This window comes from Xiphias gladius, chromosome 21 (assembly GCF_016859285.1).
Source record: "Xiphias gladius isolate SHS-SW01 ecotype Sanya breed wild chromosome 21, ASM1685928v1, whole genome shotgun sequence".
Lineage (NCBI taxonomy): Eukaryota > Metazoa > Chordata > Actinopteri > Istiophoriformes > Xiphiidae > Xiphias > Xiphias gladius.
The window spans coordinates 12,838,000-12,856,514 of record NC_053420.1 but is presented as its reverse complement, the minus strand read 5'-3'; the positions used below and the strand labels follow the sequence as shown (position 1 = coordinate 12,856,514).

Genomic DNA, 18,515 nt, shown 5'->3' with positions numbered 1-18,515 from the left:
GCAAGCGGCCTTTTGTATCTTACCCTTAGATTGTTTATGAAATGAACTGTTGTTATTCATACGGCCGTGAGGTTGTAGTAATATTCATACTATTTAGAGTTTTTGAATGTTAGCTTGTAGCTTGTTAAGCAACCAGCTGGTAAATGCGCAGTGCGGTGCTTAACTCATTGCAGAGAAATACAGCTTATTTCACACAATCTTAAAAGTATTTTAATTTTTACATTTATTCGTCTTATGTTATGCAAATTCTGTTTACACCGGAGGGTCAATATGAATGTAATTTTAAGTGAAATGGTAAACAGTGTTAATATTTAATGTATTATTATAGTGTATTATTATACTTGTATATATAATTCTCGCAAAGAGTTAATGGTTGTTGAGAAAGTTCTCGCCTTATTTGCTTATACAGTCCAGGGTTTTTCTGAGAGTAGAGTGATTTGGAAGCCAAGTTATTTCCACCATTTGACAAGGAGCATAACCTTCGAGGAACAAGGATCCAGCTTAGAAGCAAGGGGAAAAAGCAGGGAAGTTACATTACACCACACAATTCACAATTGTTAACAATGGACAAAGAAGTTTGTCAAGATTTTCATCTTTATGTAAAGCACTTTAAATTTCCCCTGTGCTAGAAAGCTGCTTTACAGATAAACTTTCCTTGGCTTGTAATTATAATTATGTAGCCAACATAATACATAAGGACATGGGTCTTAAGTGATGATTCACTGATATCTACTTGGCTTTTTGCTCTTCTGGAGTAGAAAAAACAGTGAAAAAAACACATAAAGCACATTTTCTACTTGTCATCTACTGTTTAGGCCGTAATAACGAAATGTGAAAGCGAAAAGATAAACGTCTTTGTGATGATGGAAAACTGAGTTCTGGGACTCACTTTGCAAAAATATGACAGTAATTTGAGTGAGTCTTCTTCTGGAAACATTAGAGTTGCAACAGTTCTCTCTGCATCTCTGACATAATTGTTTACTGAGTTAATGTTGCCTGGTGACAAACAGTCCGAACTTAGCAGTTTTGGATAGTAGTGCTTGGCAACAAAAATTTGGTTTAAGGCAGGAACAATCAAACAGGAAACATGTCAACCCCTGACAGATGAAACTCTCTAGATTTGGGCCAGTGAGAGGAGGATATGTCAACATGTCCTGACCTGTAATTTTATGTGCCTCCTTGTGCCAGCGAGTGTAATTTTGAAATTGCTAGAAAGCAGCGCAGAGATGAGTCACTCCCTGAGCATTTATCGAAATATAACCAGCTGTGTGAGATGTTACATCTGATAGAGAGATGGAGAGTAATGGAAAAACAAACCCGTTTTGTTTTACCTCTGGTCATCTTTCACAAGCTCTCAGGTGTAAAATTTTTCATTGAAAAAAAAAAAAAAAAAAAAAAAAACAGATAAAGGATTAATTTATTAAAACTATATCGTGGGTAACTCAAAATTATTATATGATATGCACCTCGAATAATATGATCTTGATGGTACGCTTTCTCACTATGTCTTGTTTCATTTCTGTTCCTGGAATGTCTGTCTTTCACGATCATTTAATAGTCACTTGATACAATCAAGGCAGAGCTCAAAGTGATATAATCTATTGAGAAAACTTTTAGTCAACAAATAGTCATTGTTCTTCCTCTTAAGACTACTTGATTAGCTGATTAAATGAAAAAAAAATTAATTATTTTTCCGGTATAATTTCCTCTCCACAGATTAACAATGTGCTGCAGAATCTCTAATGATCCAATGTTTGATGAGATGAAAACCAAAGCATGTGTTTATGTGGTCATGACAAAGAAAAAACCTTTTATTCGTGGATGTATAGTTATCTCACTGCTATAGGTTTGAAGCCCTTGAACCTTTAATTCCATATTTATGATCATCTGAAAAGACAGAACGTAAAATACAGACGTGGAGTGACACAAAAGAGGACCAAAGAGTTAAAAGCAAGAAAATCAGAGACTGAGGATGGACAGAGGACAAACACTCAATACTTAGATTACATAACTACTCTTATTACCCTGATATTGGTTATTTTTAACCAAATTAACATCATAAACATAGTCAGATTTACACAAGTTTTTTTTTTCTCAATTTTTCAATTTCATATTAAAATTTACAGTACTGATTTAATTTGGTTGGTGGACCGAATTCATTAACACCAAAAACATCAAAGTAAGTCCATCCAATTTTCTCCTGTAACTGTGATTTTAACAAAGTTAAACGATGATTACTTTTTGAGCACAGGAAAAACACTACAGAGCCCATGAAAATTTACAAGCGCAGTAGCGTGGGTAGTTATGTCATTGCAACTTGGTTTCATCCATTTCTGTAAAAGTCACAAACGCTCTCTTCTAAAGTCATTTTTTCAATTTTCTACTCACGATCTCTGCTGTCTTACAGTGTTCAGTCCTCTCTGTCCTTCTGTTATTACAGACAAATCTAACAAACCATGACCCCTCGGCTCACTCATGGACTCGCCACATCTGTAAAGCTGTGACGTTTAGCCTACAAACATATAGGGCTTACGGGAAATGGTGTTTGTTAAAGGCCACTAAAAAACAGAAATATGAAATAAAATAAAAAAAAACTAACATCCTTATCGAAACATATCAAGCGAGCAACACAACATACTGTTGAGGAAGGCTTAGTTCCAAGGCTGGATTTTTAATTTGTTTAGTTAAAAATGTCAGTAGGCTTTTGAATGAGATTTTTCTTACTTCTGGAACAGAACCCAGGAGTTTTGCTTTCGTTTCAGCCCTCTACAGATTATCAAGCAAATCCTGTAAAAAGGGGTTATGAGAAATTACTGCAAACCATTTAAACACTGCAGAGCTTCTATTTTAATGTAATCACTCACCCCATTCTTTAATGCGCATGTAAATGTAGTCATTTTCAAACCCAACACACCAACCTCACAGTGACACACAAACATGTACACGTGGCCAGGCATGAATAATCAAACACATAATTAGGAAGGAATTGACAAAGATTGTTGAATCTCTCAGATAATCTTATAGTCCAACATAAACATCACACACCAGTGAGATCAACAATGTGTGGGTGAGTGGTGTTTTCTTTTGGGTCATCAAGCTGGATAACATCTCCTGCTATTTCATGCATCATGGGCTCATATTTCCTCTCTCTCCGCCTGTCTCCATTTTCTAGATCAATACTACCCTGTTTATCTTACCAACCTGATATGGCTACCCAGTCCTAGGCAAAGCCAGCTTTTGGTGTTGGTGTGTGTGTGATTCTGCACGTGTCCCCGGGCAGCGGCAACATTATACGGGCCTATAGTTTTCATCTGGAGTAGAAACCAAATCTTTATGCTCCTAAAAATAGAGCGAGCTGTTTTTCTTTTTCTCTACAGAAGACATTATACTCTCCATCGCCCTGAGCATTACTGGCCTCTGTTACCAAGCCTCATAGCTTTGTTATGATCCATGCTACAATAGTCTGAGAGTCAAAGGAAGACACAGTTCTTTTTTATATATCTAGATAACTCGTGAGTTATCAAGTATGCAATTATTAAACTGATAATTATTGTGGAACTGGTGAAAAACTGATGAAAAAAAACATCACAAAAAATTTGACAGAATGATGTGTTGTGTGAAAAAAATGCAAAACTATACTAGCTATCTTCAGGTGTCAGCTATGTCTAGCTATTTTGGCTGCTGGGCTGGCTGCTTGTCTTTGCCTTTATCTTTTGTGTTGCAGATGCCCAGTAGGTGTGGTTGGGTTGTCATTCATTGGTAACACCTGGGCCCGGTGATCCCGGTGCTATAAGAGCGTGCCCAACTGGTGCCATCTTGGATATAGAAAGGGGAAACTCTGCTCCCGATGCGCCACACTCCCTGTCCTTGTTTTTCCTTTTCATCATCCAACACTTCACGCAGTATTTTATCATTCATACCTACACACCAACATTACAGATTTACTGACCACCACAGCTCGCAACATTCTGACATTTCTATTTCATTTGTGTCAGTTTCAAATGAATGGTTTTCTTTGCTTTAACTCCTTGTCTCGCCTGACATTATCTGTCATGACATAGACCAAAAGTGTTTATATCCATAACCAGACTAAAATCCATGAAATTGGCAGACAGCCAATAAACAGCCAGTCATCATTTAAAAGCCCAGCCTAGCGTTAACACACTAATGTTAGCATGTTAGCAAGCTATGGAAGCATTAAACTCAAAGGACAGGCTGAAAGTAATTTGGAACCTAGTTTCTGAGTCGGTCGTGAGGGGACTCTAAACTGTAGTATTGTACATTTTCCATTATAACCTGACTCATTTAAGAGTTTAAAAAAATCTGATGATACATTATTCTGATACTCTTTTTTTTGATATAAACACTCAACATAAACAAACATTTTTGTTTTGTTTGCGTAAATTTGTTTTTTAAAGAACTGATGCAAAGATATATACTGAATGGTACATTTTACATTTAAAAAATAAATCTGTCAGTACTCTCAGGCATATAAACTATGTAATGGCCTCACCGTTTCTAAAATAATGCAACTTATGGTATGCTGCAGCTAACAATTATCTTCTTTATTATCGATTCAACTGACCATTGTTTATTCAATTAACCAATTAATCATTTAGTCTATAAAATATCAGAAAATAGTTAAAGTCCATCACGGCAAATCCTACACAAAAAAAAATGTTTTTGCTTGAACTATTACTTGATAGTTAAAATAGTGGATAGTGGCTGATTAATTTTGTTGTATCATTGGCATTTCTGAACTGTAGTTTCTCGCTGCTTACCAGCCGAGATATTCATACCAACATATCTAAAATAAGCAAACATTGGCCTATATACTGACCCTGCCTCTCATTTGCATATTTTTCAAAAGATGTTAATAGAATAGAAAATTTCAATACTAACATGTTTGCACTGTTACCAAATTTAAAGAGAACAAGAAACCCTTTATACTTTCAGAAGCTATAATGCTAATATTTACAGTACGATAAAAGTCTTGTTGGTATTTTAAGTTACCATATTTTGCAGGATTATGGTAATCTAACATGGGAATCTTCTTTCTTGTGAGGGAATGTACCAGAAGATGTGTCTAAATATTCTAACAGGAATATGGTTTGAGCTGACTCATCTATATCTATCATATGTATTGTGACACATACGTGGGTGAAACAGGAAAGGCTGAATTGTGGCTGGATACTCTGGTAGTTTGGGGGAATTACAGAGCAAGACAAATGCTCTTTCAAAGAAATGTTTTAATACAACACTTCTGTTGTATTAACACTGTTACAGTTTTTTTTCCCCCCCAATGAGCCATGTCCCAGAGAACATTCACAAATCTCTAGTAAACTAATGTTTAATGGTCTTTTGAGGAAGAGAGGGCGCTACTGCACTTGAATCAGTAAATGAAACTGAGTAAGAGAGCGATTTTTCATTCAAGATTCTTCATAATTAAGAGGAAAAGTGCCGAAGAAGGGGATTGGAAGAAGTGTGTTGGGACAGCAGGCTTAATGTGAGAGAATATGTAAGAGCGATGAGTTTTAAGACAGAGGGAGAAGAAAAAAAGGGTTACGGGGGATGAGGATGGCGGGTGGGGGGGTGGGGTAGACAAGTGAAAAGCAGCTAACGCAGCAAACTGTGGCTTTGGATGATTCATTCTAATGTTGAATAATTCATCAATATCCTTTTCAGTCTCTTCAACTATTAGAGTTACAATGAGCTGTAATACTGAAAAATAATGCTGTTGAAAAGACTTATAAAAAGGAGCCAGAATAAAATGCAGAAATAAATAAGGTTGCTTAGTCAGCCTAATCTGCAGAGGATGGCCGCAGTAATTTAAGCCTCCATATGAGCCACCGTTGAAAAGAAATTAGAACAACAGTGTCAACTTGTTTCTGGTCACACCTTGTTGCACTTAAAAAAAAAAAAAAAAAAAAAAAACAGTGCCTGTTGGAGATAAACTGTATAAAATGGTTTGAGCCTGCCTGAAAAATACTTGTAGTGGGCTGCATTTAATGTACATTTTATGCAGACTGTATTTTTAAGGAATAACATGTATCATGGGTTACACTTTGCCTGGTAAGCTAAATCAAGCACAACGCCAAATATTCCAGTCTATTTTAAGCAAATTAGACTTTGGGTTTGAGAAAGGCCTCTGCAATATGCAGTCAATTTTACGCCTCACAAACCACTATCTCCTGGGCATTATACTATATTACATAAGTTCTAGTGGTCTGAATGAGTTGTTACATGCTCTCTCCCACAACATAATAAATTTAGTGTTACGCACCAAAACTCTTGAGATCTAGCAAACCTTCTAAATAGATTTTCTTCCTTATTTAACATTTGCGAAGACAATTTTTAAGCATTTGAACATTTTGATCCCGTGAGGGTCAGGTGGGGCTTCCCCTCCACAGACACACCTCTCTCTGTGTCTCATTTAATTACCGGCAGGGCAGCTGGCACAGGCGTTAATGAGATTCTAACTTTCTCTCTGAATGATTATTTTACAGGTAAATTTAGCCAAAATCAAATCTTTAACTTACATATGTGGTGATTTTGTCAGACGACGTTGTGGAAATAAAATCAGGATTTAAGCAGAGCAGAGCAGCAGCTTGGAAATGGCTTGGAAGTGACGGTTAACATGTAGACTTAATCGATCATCACTATTACAGTTACTATTTCATACTTGTTACTTCATACTCGGGTGATTTTATCAACAAGAGCAAATTAAATACTTGAAGCAAATGTGCAGAAATAACCGAATAATGTTTAAAAAGTAATTTTTTTTTTTTTCATTAATCACTATGCAACCAGTAGGTGTTTTTAAATCCTCATCAAAAATTAACAGTTAATGTGGTTAAAGCGGGAATGGTGGTAAAGCGGTGTGCATTTATCAATAAATGAATGTGAGTGATTCTTACAGTATATGTTGTCCAAAGCAGCTTTATATTACACTTCTCCTTCAGTTCATTATATAAATGTTAAATGATAAATGTGCAGCCTCTGATTTGAGAAGTGCTGTGTCATAACGAAGTGCCATTACACACAGGTGTCCACTGTGTTTACCTGTGATAAGTCAAGTGCAAATAAGACTGGGCTGCTACAGACTAACCACACTTCTACACATCTCTACACACATCACACTGGTCGGTTATAACTCAATTCTGTTGTTTATGCACGAGACAATGGACAGCTCATTAAGTCTGTGTGTCACTGTCTCCTTTCCAACTTTCTTTTTGGTAAAACTAGTGTTTCCTGTTTTATTCTTGAAATGCCAATGCTGCTGTGAACACATTTTAAGACATGATGAAACAATTTAGTAGAATTAAAACTGAAATAGTGTTGGATTAATGTTGTCCTATAAACTGCCTCACCAAACAATTTTTAATTATTTGCTCCTATCCTCCTTGTATTAATTAACTTTTTTTTTTTAAAAATCCTCATCTGTGTCTGCAGATTTGTGCTGCTGTATGGTGACATTGTGCTGCTCGGCACCATTCAACGATATGACTTCCTGGGGAAGCTGATTCTTCATTTGTTGAGTTGTTGACTGGCTGAGAGTGCATGTTTTAATCAGCACACCCTCCAATTTATATTCCCCTTCACCCAGTCCTTTTCCACATACAAGAACCAAAATTGCAGGTGTGTTTGGAGACACCCACAGAGTCTCTGTGCCCAAGACCTACTGCTTTGCAATTGTCACTGTGCTTGTATGATTAAAATAGGGCCCTATGTTTTATGGGTTTTGATATCAGTTGTTTACTCAAGTCTGAAACATGCTCTCTTGGTAAAACACCTCAGTAAAAAAAAAAAAAAGCCTATTAAAACACAAGACAACCTTGAGATGAACTATTAGAAACTACTAGAAATTTGCATTTATATAATATATAAAGAAAACTCTGAAGAAACCACCATACACAATTTCCTACCAGTTATCTCGGTGTATTGACCTAATCTAGAAAAGACATCAGCCGTGTTTCCACCACTGATGTATGAAGCCTATCATAATGAGACCTGATGGATAAAACAAGATGCAGACGGTCAATCTGGGATCAGGGTTAAGGTACATTGAGCTTGAAAGGAAGAAGCTGGCACCACCACCCTGGGAGGGATTAGCTAGCTGCCTGGCTGCCCGGGGGCCGATATTAAACGCTCCCACATGCTGGAGTGCAGCTTGATCAAGAGAGAAAGGAGAAAAAAAAAGAAAAAAGAAAAAAAAAAATCAGTGAGGAACCTTTGATTGAAACACACACACACACACACACACACACAAGAAGTGTTTCTGCGCCTCTGCAAGGCCATTGCGCATTTACACTTACTAGCAGTGAGTGAGGCACTGCTGCCAGCGCTCATGTATGAATGATGTATTTACCTCAGGGAACATTCACAACTTCCAGCTAAAACCCTGCACCACAAACACACATACACCCCTCCTCCTTCCTCCTCACCTTACTCTTCAACTCTTCAGGGTGCTCTTGTTCCTCTCAACTGTTTCTTTTCTATCCTACAATAATTTTCCTTAGTTCACTGTGACCTTCAATAAATTATTTGTTGTATCTAGGCAAAAAGAAAGCTTCTGTATCCCTGACCTAGCCCTTCACTACTGTGGTATTCATACTAAGAATGAGAAAAAATTTGTGAATGTGTATTGGTATGACTTTAAAGTGAGCTTTTAAGTTTTGAATGAACATACAGGACATTACTTCTAAAAATGCACATATTCTAAGTCCAATACAGTACAAAGATAGTGCAAGAAGCTGTTGGTATTTGGGGAAAATTTGGATCTCAGATGTTGCCCTGAGATTAGACATCTGAGAACTGGTTCTGGCAAAACATTACACATCTGGTGATTCATTCTTTGGTGATTTGTTTACAAGCTCAAACTAAATACTTGAACAAAATGTGCAGCAATTACATAATAATAGTAAATAATGCAAATAAACAATTTTAATTAAACTCTCCCCCAGCTGGTATACAAATTTGGATTGGCATTAAAAATAAAAGCTAATATGATTATACCAGCAATGCACCAAGTACTAAATAAATGGCCAATTCTTTCGAGCATCTGACACAGCTGCACATGTTTCACAAAAAAACCCCTCCATGTAAGTAAGGACATTATGGCTATTGATCACCTGCAAAAAAGTGTTGAGTTTAGTTTACAGCATCTTAACACAGAGAGGAAACCAAAATCAGAGATAGGTGTTAGGAACACTTTGCACTGAGCTGTAATTGTAGCTGGGTCAGAAAAATAAAAAAGCATAATAATAACAACAACAAAAACATGTAGTGCATCCACTCTCGCACTCGCAACACTGATTAACAGAAATTGCAAATCAATTCATTCCATGCTGGATAGGTCAGTCAGCTAAAGTTGTAATTTTCCTTGCGTTTTTTACATTTGGTGTGCCCACAGCAGAACCTCAAATGTTTTGACGTAATCTACAAAATGTATTCAACAGGTCTCTCCATATCCATCATTGATCATATCTATGAAACTAAACAGAAGTACACAACATAAAAAAGAACATAAAAAAGGACATAAACTGATAAGAAGCAGACCCTCGGGTCTTAACTGGTTACTGTTCTTTTCTGTTTTTGTTCAAGGGCCTATTTTTAGTCCTGCAGGTTCTGGTTTGGTCTGGCTTCACACTGTGCCTGGCCTTCACCAGTCATGAGAGCACTCACGTAGAGAGTAGAGCCTAACTAAACACAGCCATCATGGTGTGTGTGTGTATATATTGTGATGTACATGATGGATAAAGACAACAACAGTTTTTCTGTTTCATAGTTAGGATTAGAAAATTAGAACAAGATTAAGAAAATAAGTAATAAATTAGGATTAGAACGTGTTAACTAGATGAGTCACTTCTCCACTCGAATCATGGTACTAATGTAGTTAGCATATATGCATGTTATTACAGGTTAGATATGCTTAAATGATTTGGGATAAAATAAGAAAAGAAAAAAAGAATTTCTATGTAAAAAATAATTGTACAATGTAGTGATAACCGAAGCAACCTAGAGAACTCATTACACGTCCCCTAAAATTAGTACAAGTAATGAATGGATGAATGTGCAAATGTTTGTGTCAGTGCAATTTAGTGTAACAGGTGACAGTTAGCTGCTAAACTGGTGTGTATGTATACACATCTAATTTCCTCATCTAATTGACTCTAGCCATGTAGAAAGTTTAATATTTGTGTTTTTTTTTCCTCCAGTTTTATCCTCCAGATTACAGAGGTGATGGATGGATGGATGGAATTTCATTTGTGGTACATACAGCATTAAAATTACATTACAAACGTTTATGGCAACATATGTTTTGGTGAAACAGTGTCCTGGTTAACTCAAGATTATCTACAGACTTCAATATGGACGGCATCAATGTTTCCTCCCTTCTGTAGAGAATGGCTGCCAAAGAAATAATCAAATGCAACTGTAAATATGAGGAGTAAAATCTACTACACACACACACACACACACACACACACACACACACACACACACACACACACACACACACACACACACACACACACACACACACACACACACACACACACACACACACACACACACACCTGTGTAGAGTCATTGAGCCAGTCTAATGCAGTACCAAAAATGGAAAAGGCTGTACTTTTTTTTTAGTATTTTTGTGTCTGTGTTGCTGGAACCATCTCTGGCCCACAGGTTGAGAAGTAAAGGAAGCTTTTGTTCTGAGCATTGTGAGTGGGAGACAGAGTCAAAGTACAGTGCATGCTGTTAGTCATTAAAGATTAGCACTTCTTCTGCTCACCTGAGTGAGAATATCCAGTTGACCTATGATGTGTTCCAGGGTGCTGGCTAGACCAGGGGGAATCCCTCTATCTGAGGCCTGGGACTGTGATTGAACATGGGATGAATGCTGCGGTAAACCCTGGGTGTGTGGCTGATGGGTGGAGGAGGAACTGGTGCTGGGGTTTCTGTAGGTGTGGGAATGAGTCGCTCTACTGTGGCTGCCACTGTGACTGCTGCTCTGAGTGTGGGCACCAGTCTGGTAGTCCTGTCTGTTATAAGGTTCAGATGGGTCAGAGGTCTGAAAACAGAGAGAAAGGAGGGTGACGAACTGTTAAAAACTCAGATACTGTGTCTGATCTGTTTCACATCCAATATGGTATTCATATAAGAACCTCTCAATTGTATAGGGGTGTTTTATCAACAGAGCTGTTTGCAAAAGTTTGGCCACCCCTGGTTAAATTACATATTCTGTGGATTTTTGAAGTGAAAATAAGTAAATACAGCCCCTGCAGCAAACAGACACTAAAAATGAGCCACATTAACACTTCTTCAAGTGTTAATGTGCTCTCACTTTTCATTTCATTAACTCAAAAAATAGAAAAAAAAAACAGTAATTGTGGCATGTGTTTGGGCACACTACTAAGTCAGTATTTAGTAATCGCTGCTTTGCCAACTGTTAAACGGGGTTTGGAAATATTCTGCTTTGGGGTTGGCAGCCAGTGGCAAAGGAAACGCTGTAGAGGTAGAGGGCAGAAAGAATTCCACTACATATCAGTAAATTCTGGATGCATATGTCCTGCAGTCAGTCAAGAAGTGAAACTGAAAAGGGGCCGCCTTCTACAACAGGACAATTATTGAAAGCAGACCTCAAAATCCACCATGAACCACTTCAAGAAACACAAGGAATGGCCCTCACAGTCCCCTGACTTGAATGAAATCTCTGTGTAGATCTTAAACACGCTGAGTGTGCAAGACAGCCTGAAAATATCTCACGATATGAAGTGATCTGCAGGAGGAGTGGGTGTAAATTCATAAAATCAAGAATAGAAAGACTTTTAACTGGCTGCAAAAAGTGTTTGCAAGCTGTGATATCTGCCAAAGGACTGACTTAGTAGTAGTGCCCAAACTTTTGCATACAATCATATAGTGTTATTCCTTTCAGGAATACAGAAATGTGTAACACTATAAACTCCTGTATTTTTGATGTTCAGCAAGTATACTATCAAAAGTGCAGAGACAGTGAATCGAGATTGCCATTTGTTTAATCCTTAGACCAGATGAAGACCTTGAAAATCAGTGCCAGGTAACTTAAATACTGAAAATAAAAGCTCTGGTCTTTCAACAGGACAGAACAAAATGCTAAATTAAATCATCAATAAATTACAAACTGGCTGTCTAAAGGGTCATCACCTCGAGGTAGTGACAATAGTTGTAATATTAGATCTCCAGACAACAGACTTGAGGCTTACTCAGCCCATAATATATTTAACACCAACAATCTTTTTTTATCATTGGTATGAGCAACACATTTTGCTCAGAACTTCATCAGGCTCTTTTCATGGGCTTAGTCTGTGGTTGATACCACAAGCATTTGTGACTCAAATGTTTTTCTGACTGCAATGATGTTTATCTTGCAGTTATCACCAACTCTCGCTGCACATACTTTGCACACATATCTTACTGTTTTTTATGGAACATATATGGTCAGGGATGAATCAGATGTGCATTCTGTTCAAAGTTTGATGCATTCTGTCAAATTCTAGTCTAGTTCTTGTAACATATTAATTTGGTTTTAGAAGGTTTTGAGTTGACCAATAAAAATGTAACAATGAATACCGATGTGAAATTTTCTACAACTAAAAAACACGAGGTCGCTCATTGATTAGATTATATGGAAAAAATGGGTATTTCCAGCATTATACAGAACATGTGAAAAAATTCAAAGTTATTCCTTTCACCAAATTATTATGCATTTGCAATTTTATCAGAAATTGCAGATTATTAAACAAAAATATAAGAAACAGAAGTTTCACATTTGAGAGGCTAGGCCTGATTCTGCATTGATTTTGAACTTCATTTTTCACCCCCCCCCCAATCAATTGACTTTCAGCACCATACCAAACATTCACTTTCCTTATATTTTGCCAAAGAATGTTAGAACTTAAAATGTGCCCAGCAAATGGAAACCAATCACAAATGACTTTGCTAAACTGACTTCGAGTGGATATGGAGACAAAAAAGGGAAACTTTTGACTCTCTGTTTCTCACACACGCATGCAACACACACAAGTATACACACAAATTTCCACACAGTCTGCTTGTGTTGTGATTAATTCAATGAGACAAAAACACATGAAGGTCAGTGACCACATCTCTCCATCACCATGTCTCTGTGACTAAAAACTGTGTCCACACATCTATAGGTTTCTCCATATTTCTGCCTATCTCTGCAGACCTCTGTCTGGTTGTAAAGATTGGTGGGTGTGTATGTGTGCACCTGTTCCGAGACAACATCTCTTCTGCATCTCAGCGAGGGAGACAACAACTGTTTTACTCATCACCATACAACAGGAAATCTGTTCACACTCAGCTAAACATGTTCAGTGTCAAACTGTGCTGTACCTAAATGAAGCCAGATGAGTGGAGCTGACAGCTGTCGCCTGGCTCAACACATTTGCCACAGACAGAGGTAAGTCATACTGCCAAAATGGGCAGCGGTTCCCAGTAGTTACGTACAATGTGTTATGACATGATATTAACATGAACAACAAATTATATAAAGTGTAAAATTGTAGCCTTTGGATGTTGCATGAAAGTGACAAAGAATAAAACAATAGAAAAAAGGTTGGTTGTAGGAAGGCCAGCGCCGCAAGAAAGTATGATATGTGAAAATGAGATCACAGGTCCAGAATCACTTACGTGCTGGCGAAGAAAATGGCAAAAGTAGAACTCAGTGCCCTTAAATACTTACATTTGATTCAGCACTCGATATGGTTTCCGTACACTACATGTTGCATGCCTAGACTGAGCAAAGAGATGACTTAATTCACAAAAAGAGAAAAGAAACTGTTCAATCACTCGGCTTGTTTTTTGGTCAAAATCAGAATGTATCAGTTTGTATTTCCTGGGAATTCTCTCTGAATTCTTAACGTGTGCTTGTTTGTCTGTGTGCATCTGTGTTTTTGTATACTGAAGGATTTCACATTAATTGAAACAGATCTATTCCAACCTTCATTATTGTCTCCTCTCATATTGTCCAACCTTAAATTGTGACTATTACAGTACTACAACTGGATCAAGTTTTCACCTTATGCCCTTAATTTCAATTAATTTTCGAGCTGAAATGATCTACATTGTAGCTTTGTGAAAAAATAATTTTTAGATTAAGTGAACGAAGCAGAGTAATCTTTAAACAAAAACTATGCATTCAATTGCAAAACTGCATTCAAACAGGTGGGGAGTATGAAGTGCAGATTGCCCTAATGTTACACCTGAATGTCCAAAATAACACACCGAAATGGCTGCATGCAATGGATGTTCCTTCACTGCTGCAGTTCACAATAGAAAATAATACAGTAGTAAACATTTAACAAAACTGTGTAGTCACAATATCAAAACATTGTCATGTTACAAATGATTTCACTGAAAGATACAAAATAAATATATTTAAAGTATTAACTATATCATCAATTATCGTACAGAAGCTCCAGGCGAACTTGTGAACCTGATATTAAAGCACAGTATCTGTAGATATTCTCTGCCTCTTTAATTTTCCATTCTGATCTTTGTTTGTGGTTGTACAAAGACAGGGCAAAGAGAAAAAGACAAGAGAAAGAGAGAGAGGGGGAGAGAGAGACAGCGAGAGGGAGAGAAAGAGGGGGGGGACGACAATAGAGCAGTTCTGCTGAGCCTACAAGCTCCACCAAGACTGGATTAACTCTTGTTGAGAGTACGACTTATAGCTTTGTATTAAAACAGCTGCTTAAACACACACAGACACCAAGCACTGGTCCCCACATTAACACTCATCCTCATACAGAAAAGCAGAGGCAAACATGGATGTAGGCATGTGTGCATGCACGTATACACTTGGTGACACACATACGGACACACACACACACACACACAAAACTACATACACCATCATATACACAGGGTTTTGCCTAGCTAAATCTAAGGTAGCCTACCTTGTGTTTCTGTAAATAGCCTGAAAAGCAGAGTGAAAAAATAAAAATGAGCAGAAACCTCATGAGTGAGAGTTGCTGCTGAAAATGAGGGGGGGAGAAAAAAAACAAAAAAAAAAACGTACAAACAAAATATTTAAAACAAAATATTTTTAAATTACAACAGATATACTGTTTTGTCCACATTAATTCATGTTGCTGGCAGTTTTTTCATCTTCTACACTCATAAAGTTGTATTAAAATATTCACTCATCACTTGTCAATATATCTTTTCACTGTATGCTTAACAATCAACACTAATTTAAGCAGTTAAGCAGTAAAATGGTTTATACAGTGTTCCATTGTGGGTCTAATTTACCTTATTACATAGCATCCATTGCTATGTGACGTGTACATAGTGATGTTGATGCTAAAACAATATAGTCCTCTGCAAACTCAACAAGTCCTGTACGCTCGTAGTCTTACGTGGGGCCAGGGAAAACCCTGATACGCAAAAGTGTACACACATGCTCACACGAACACAGCACACACAGTAACCACCCTCCTAATGAATCACCTGGAGTGGAAAAACCAACAGTGGAAAATTTCCTGAGGCCCAAATTAAACTCTTAGTCTGACACAGCCAGCCATCAATACACTCTGCAAGCTGCATGCAAAACCATTCATCTCGCTACACACATTCAAGCACACATTCACAGTAGGTCCCCTACTTGAAATTTTCTGAGAAAATAAGCAGGAAAGTGAAACATGCATATGAAGAGACAGATGTGTAAAACTGAAATTTCTTCTATCCGCTTCAGCAGCTGGTTCCTTCAAGTTCAGTCTAAGTAGGATGAGAGGGTGGTTGTAACTGAACCAGATTAAAGTCTAATTCACCTTAAACACACCTGACACCTGAAAGACCATTAAGAATATTAAGGTGATGTGTCTGATCTGAGCTTAGGACATTGAAACTTGAAAAATCCTTCAATACTATAACTCCCACAATACAGGGCCAGCAGGGCAATGTGACTGACAGTTGGAGGGCCAAGTTCAACCTCATGTAACAGCAACCATCTGCCAAGCTTATATTTCCCTGAATATATCCTGAAACTCTTCCAGCTCCAGTGGTGCTGTTATGTATTTGACCCTTGATGTGTGAACAAAAGCAGTGAGTGCAGTAGTAACAGTAAGAGTTTTCAGTTGAGAAAAAGTACAAGTCATGCCGTTTACTCATATTGCACTGTGTATTCAGCTTTTTTAGATTATGGACTACAGATCTTTCTAAAGATGGACACTTGTCAAACACAGATGTAACTAGTAACATTAATGATGGCTGCATTTCATGTCGCTGCACCAGTGCCAGGGCTCCAGTGTTATGCATGCTGGCTCATTGGCAGACCTAAATGAACCTGGGTCATCATTAATGTTACTAGTTAGACCTTTGCTTTGACAAGCTAAAATGTCAAATGTCAAAATGTTAATTGAGAAATTGGAATCTGCTACACTTTTACAGGATTTCTTCTTATGATTTCAACTCTGGTACAAAATGCTAGGAAGAAGAAGTAACACCCAACCCTGAACAGTGATCTTTTATTATTAGTGAAAATTTTCTACTTAGGGCTGAACTCCTTCTCTTAATTTGAAAGAGTCTAATTTTTTTTAATTGGAAAAGCGGAGATTTTGATTATAAAATACATAATAAAAAGTGTCCCGAACTGTAGCAAGTGAATCTTCAAAGAATAACTAAACCATCAATTTTTTTTTTTTGCTGTACAAAAATCCCACAGGGTTTTGTTGGCATATGATGTCGATACAAACGATTTTTCCAACAAAATTTATATTGTACATAAACACGTCTTTTTCTTCTCAAATTTAACTAGTCTTTGCCTGCTTGAATTTTTTTTAGTTCCGTCAAATCCTTTGGCCCCTCGCTAACGTTACAAAATAGGCAAGACTCCAAGCTCTATTTTGTACACTGACGCCCCTGCCTGTGATAGCAGCTGCTATGACAAGTATAAGAAGCAGAGCAGTGGCTGACCATGTGTTCCTCTCACACATGGCATGAACCCAAAAGCAGCTTCTCATGGTTGGTTACCTGACTACAGCTCAAGGTCCTCCTGTCCTGGCTACAGCAGTAGTCAGGCAGTCTCCTTCGTGTCTTGCCTAGTACGTAGCCACCAAGCCACACCTGCTACAGTAGTTGCCTCCCTCACTCCTCTGTTGCATTTTTTAATGTACTGGAAGAGAGGCTTCTAGCTGAATTTGAGGGTGTAGTTAGCCTTTAAGCTGTAGTTAATTATGTGAGTTAGCAAAAAAAAACAAACAAGAAGAAACTCTTGGCTGTTGTCTGGTTAATAGGCCTTTTCCACAGAAGACAATTTTGACGTGTCACACTAGGGAAAGCACAGGTGTAAATAATGAAATAAATAATGAATGATGGCTGAATTCCATTTAGCTACTTCAGTTTCGGGGTATTGTGCATGCTGTCTCACCGTCACACTGTCATGGCTTCCTGGTACACTTTGTTAGTTATTAGTAACTCCTGTGCTTTTCCAAGTAATGCACTCATGTATCTGTACATATAACTCAAAGATGGTTTTATGGAAGACAAAACACTACTCTGTACCACGCTTGATGAACACCAGTGCTGTTACTGAACGGAACCCTATAAATTTGCGCAGTATACAGGTCAGGTGATGCAACATGGCTGCGATTGTTCTGCCGGCTATGTGCTGTCTAAAAGGGACTTTCGGCATAACTTTGGCTCAAAGTCATCTTTAAAGATGTCATCATCCATCGCGATGTTTCACTGTAGACATCGACATGCCAATTTGGTAGACATCGCCAACCCCTTACTTGATGTAAGGTTGGGCGATGTCTACCATTTGAATATCATCAATTTATTTGAATGCTACTGAGTATATGTAATATTTCAATAAATATGAGCTAAATTGGTCATCTGGTTAACTCTCCTCTGACTGGTTAAAAAAAAAAAAAAAAAAACATTGGAAGTGATTATGCTTGGTACAATCATATCTTGTTGAATACTATGTAGACTACAAATACATATGTGTTTTGCCTCTTAATTTACAGAAAATAATAGAAATTAAATTGCAATTGTTGCAATTGCAGTTTTCTGTCTGAAAAATCGCTATTGGATATTTTCCTCACATCGTTTCTCCTATGAAACTGCATTGTAGCATCTGTGGAAACCTTTTAATGTAATGCCGCACTCACTTATCCATAGGAAGAACACAAATACTATAAGAAACAACAATATGGACCCTGTAGTACAAAGCTGTTGCTATTTAACAGGCCCAGGACTTTTAATTGGCTGTTAAAGATCAATGTCTGCATTACTTTACATTCATACCAATCATCCAGGCCCATCTTCTCCTTTAGATTGCATAGATGGCATTGAGGAAGTCTTTTTATGCGGTTTAATGTGTACAGTTTAAATATCCAATGAGACAAGCCAGGGGTGAGTGTTTTCATGCCAGTATCCACATTCAGTGTCTTCCCATTGGACAATATTACTGTTTGATTGAATAGGAGGCTGGGAAGTGTGTGTGC

General features: G+C 37.5%; 1 protein-coding gene across 4 annotated transcripts in view; it reads right to left on the bottom strand.

The window, feature by feature from the left end:
• poc1a (POC1 centriolar protein A) overlaps positions 1–18,515 on the bottom strand; it is a 53,129-nt gene that overhangs the window by 7,902 nt on the left and 26,712 nt on the right. For 3 of the 4 annotated variants that reach the window (XM_040115534.1, XM_040115535.1, XM_040115536.1), the window contains exon 10: positions 10,796–11,074. The exons of the other annotated variant lie outside the window; for it this stretch is intronic. In XM_040115534.1, the coding sequence (XP_039971468.1) occupies positions 10,796–11,074 (279 nt within the window). The remainder of the gene's footprint in view (positions 1–10,795; positions 11,075–18,515) is intronic. 4 annotated transcript variants of the gene reach the window in all.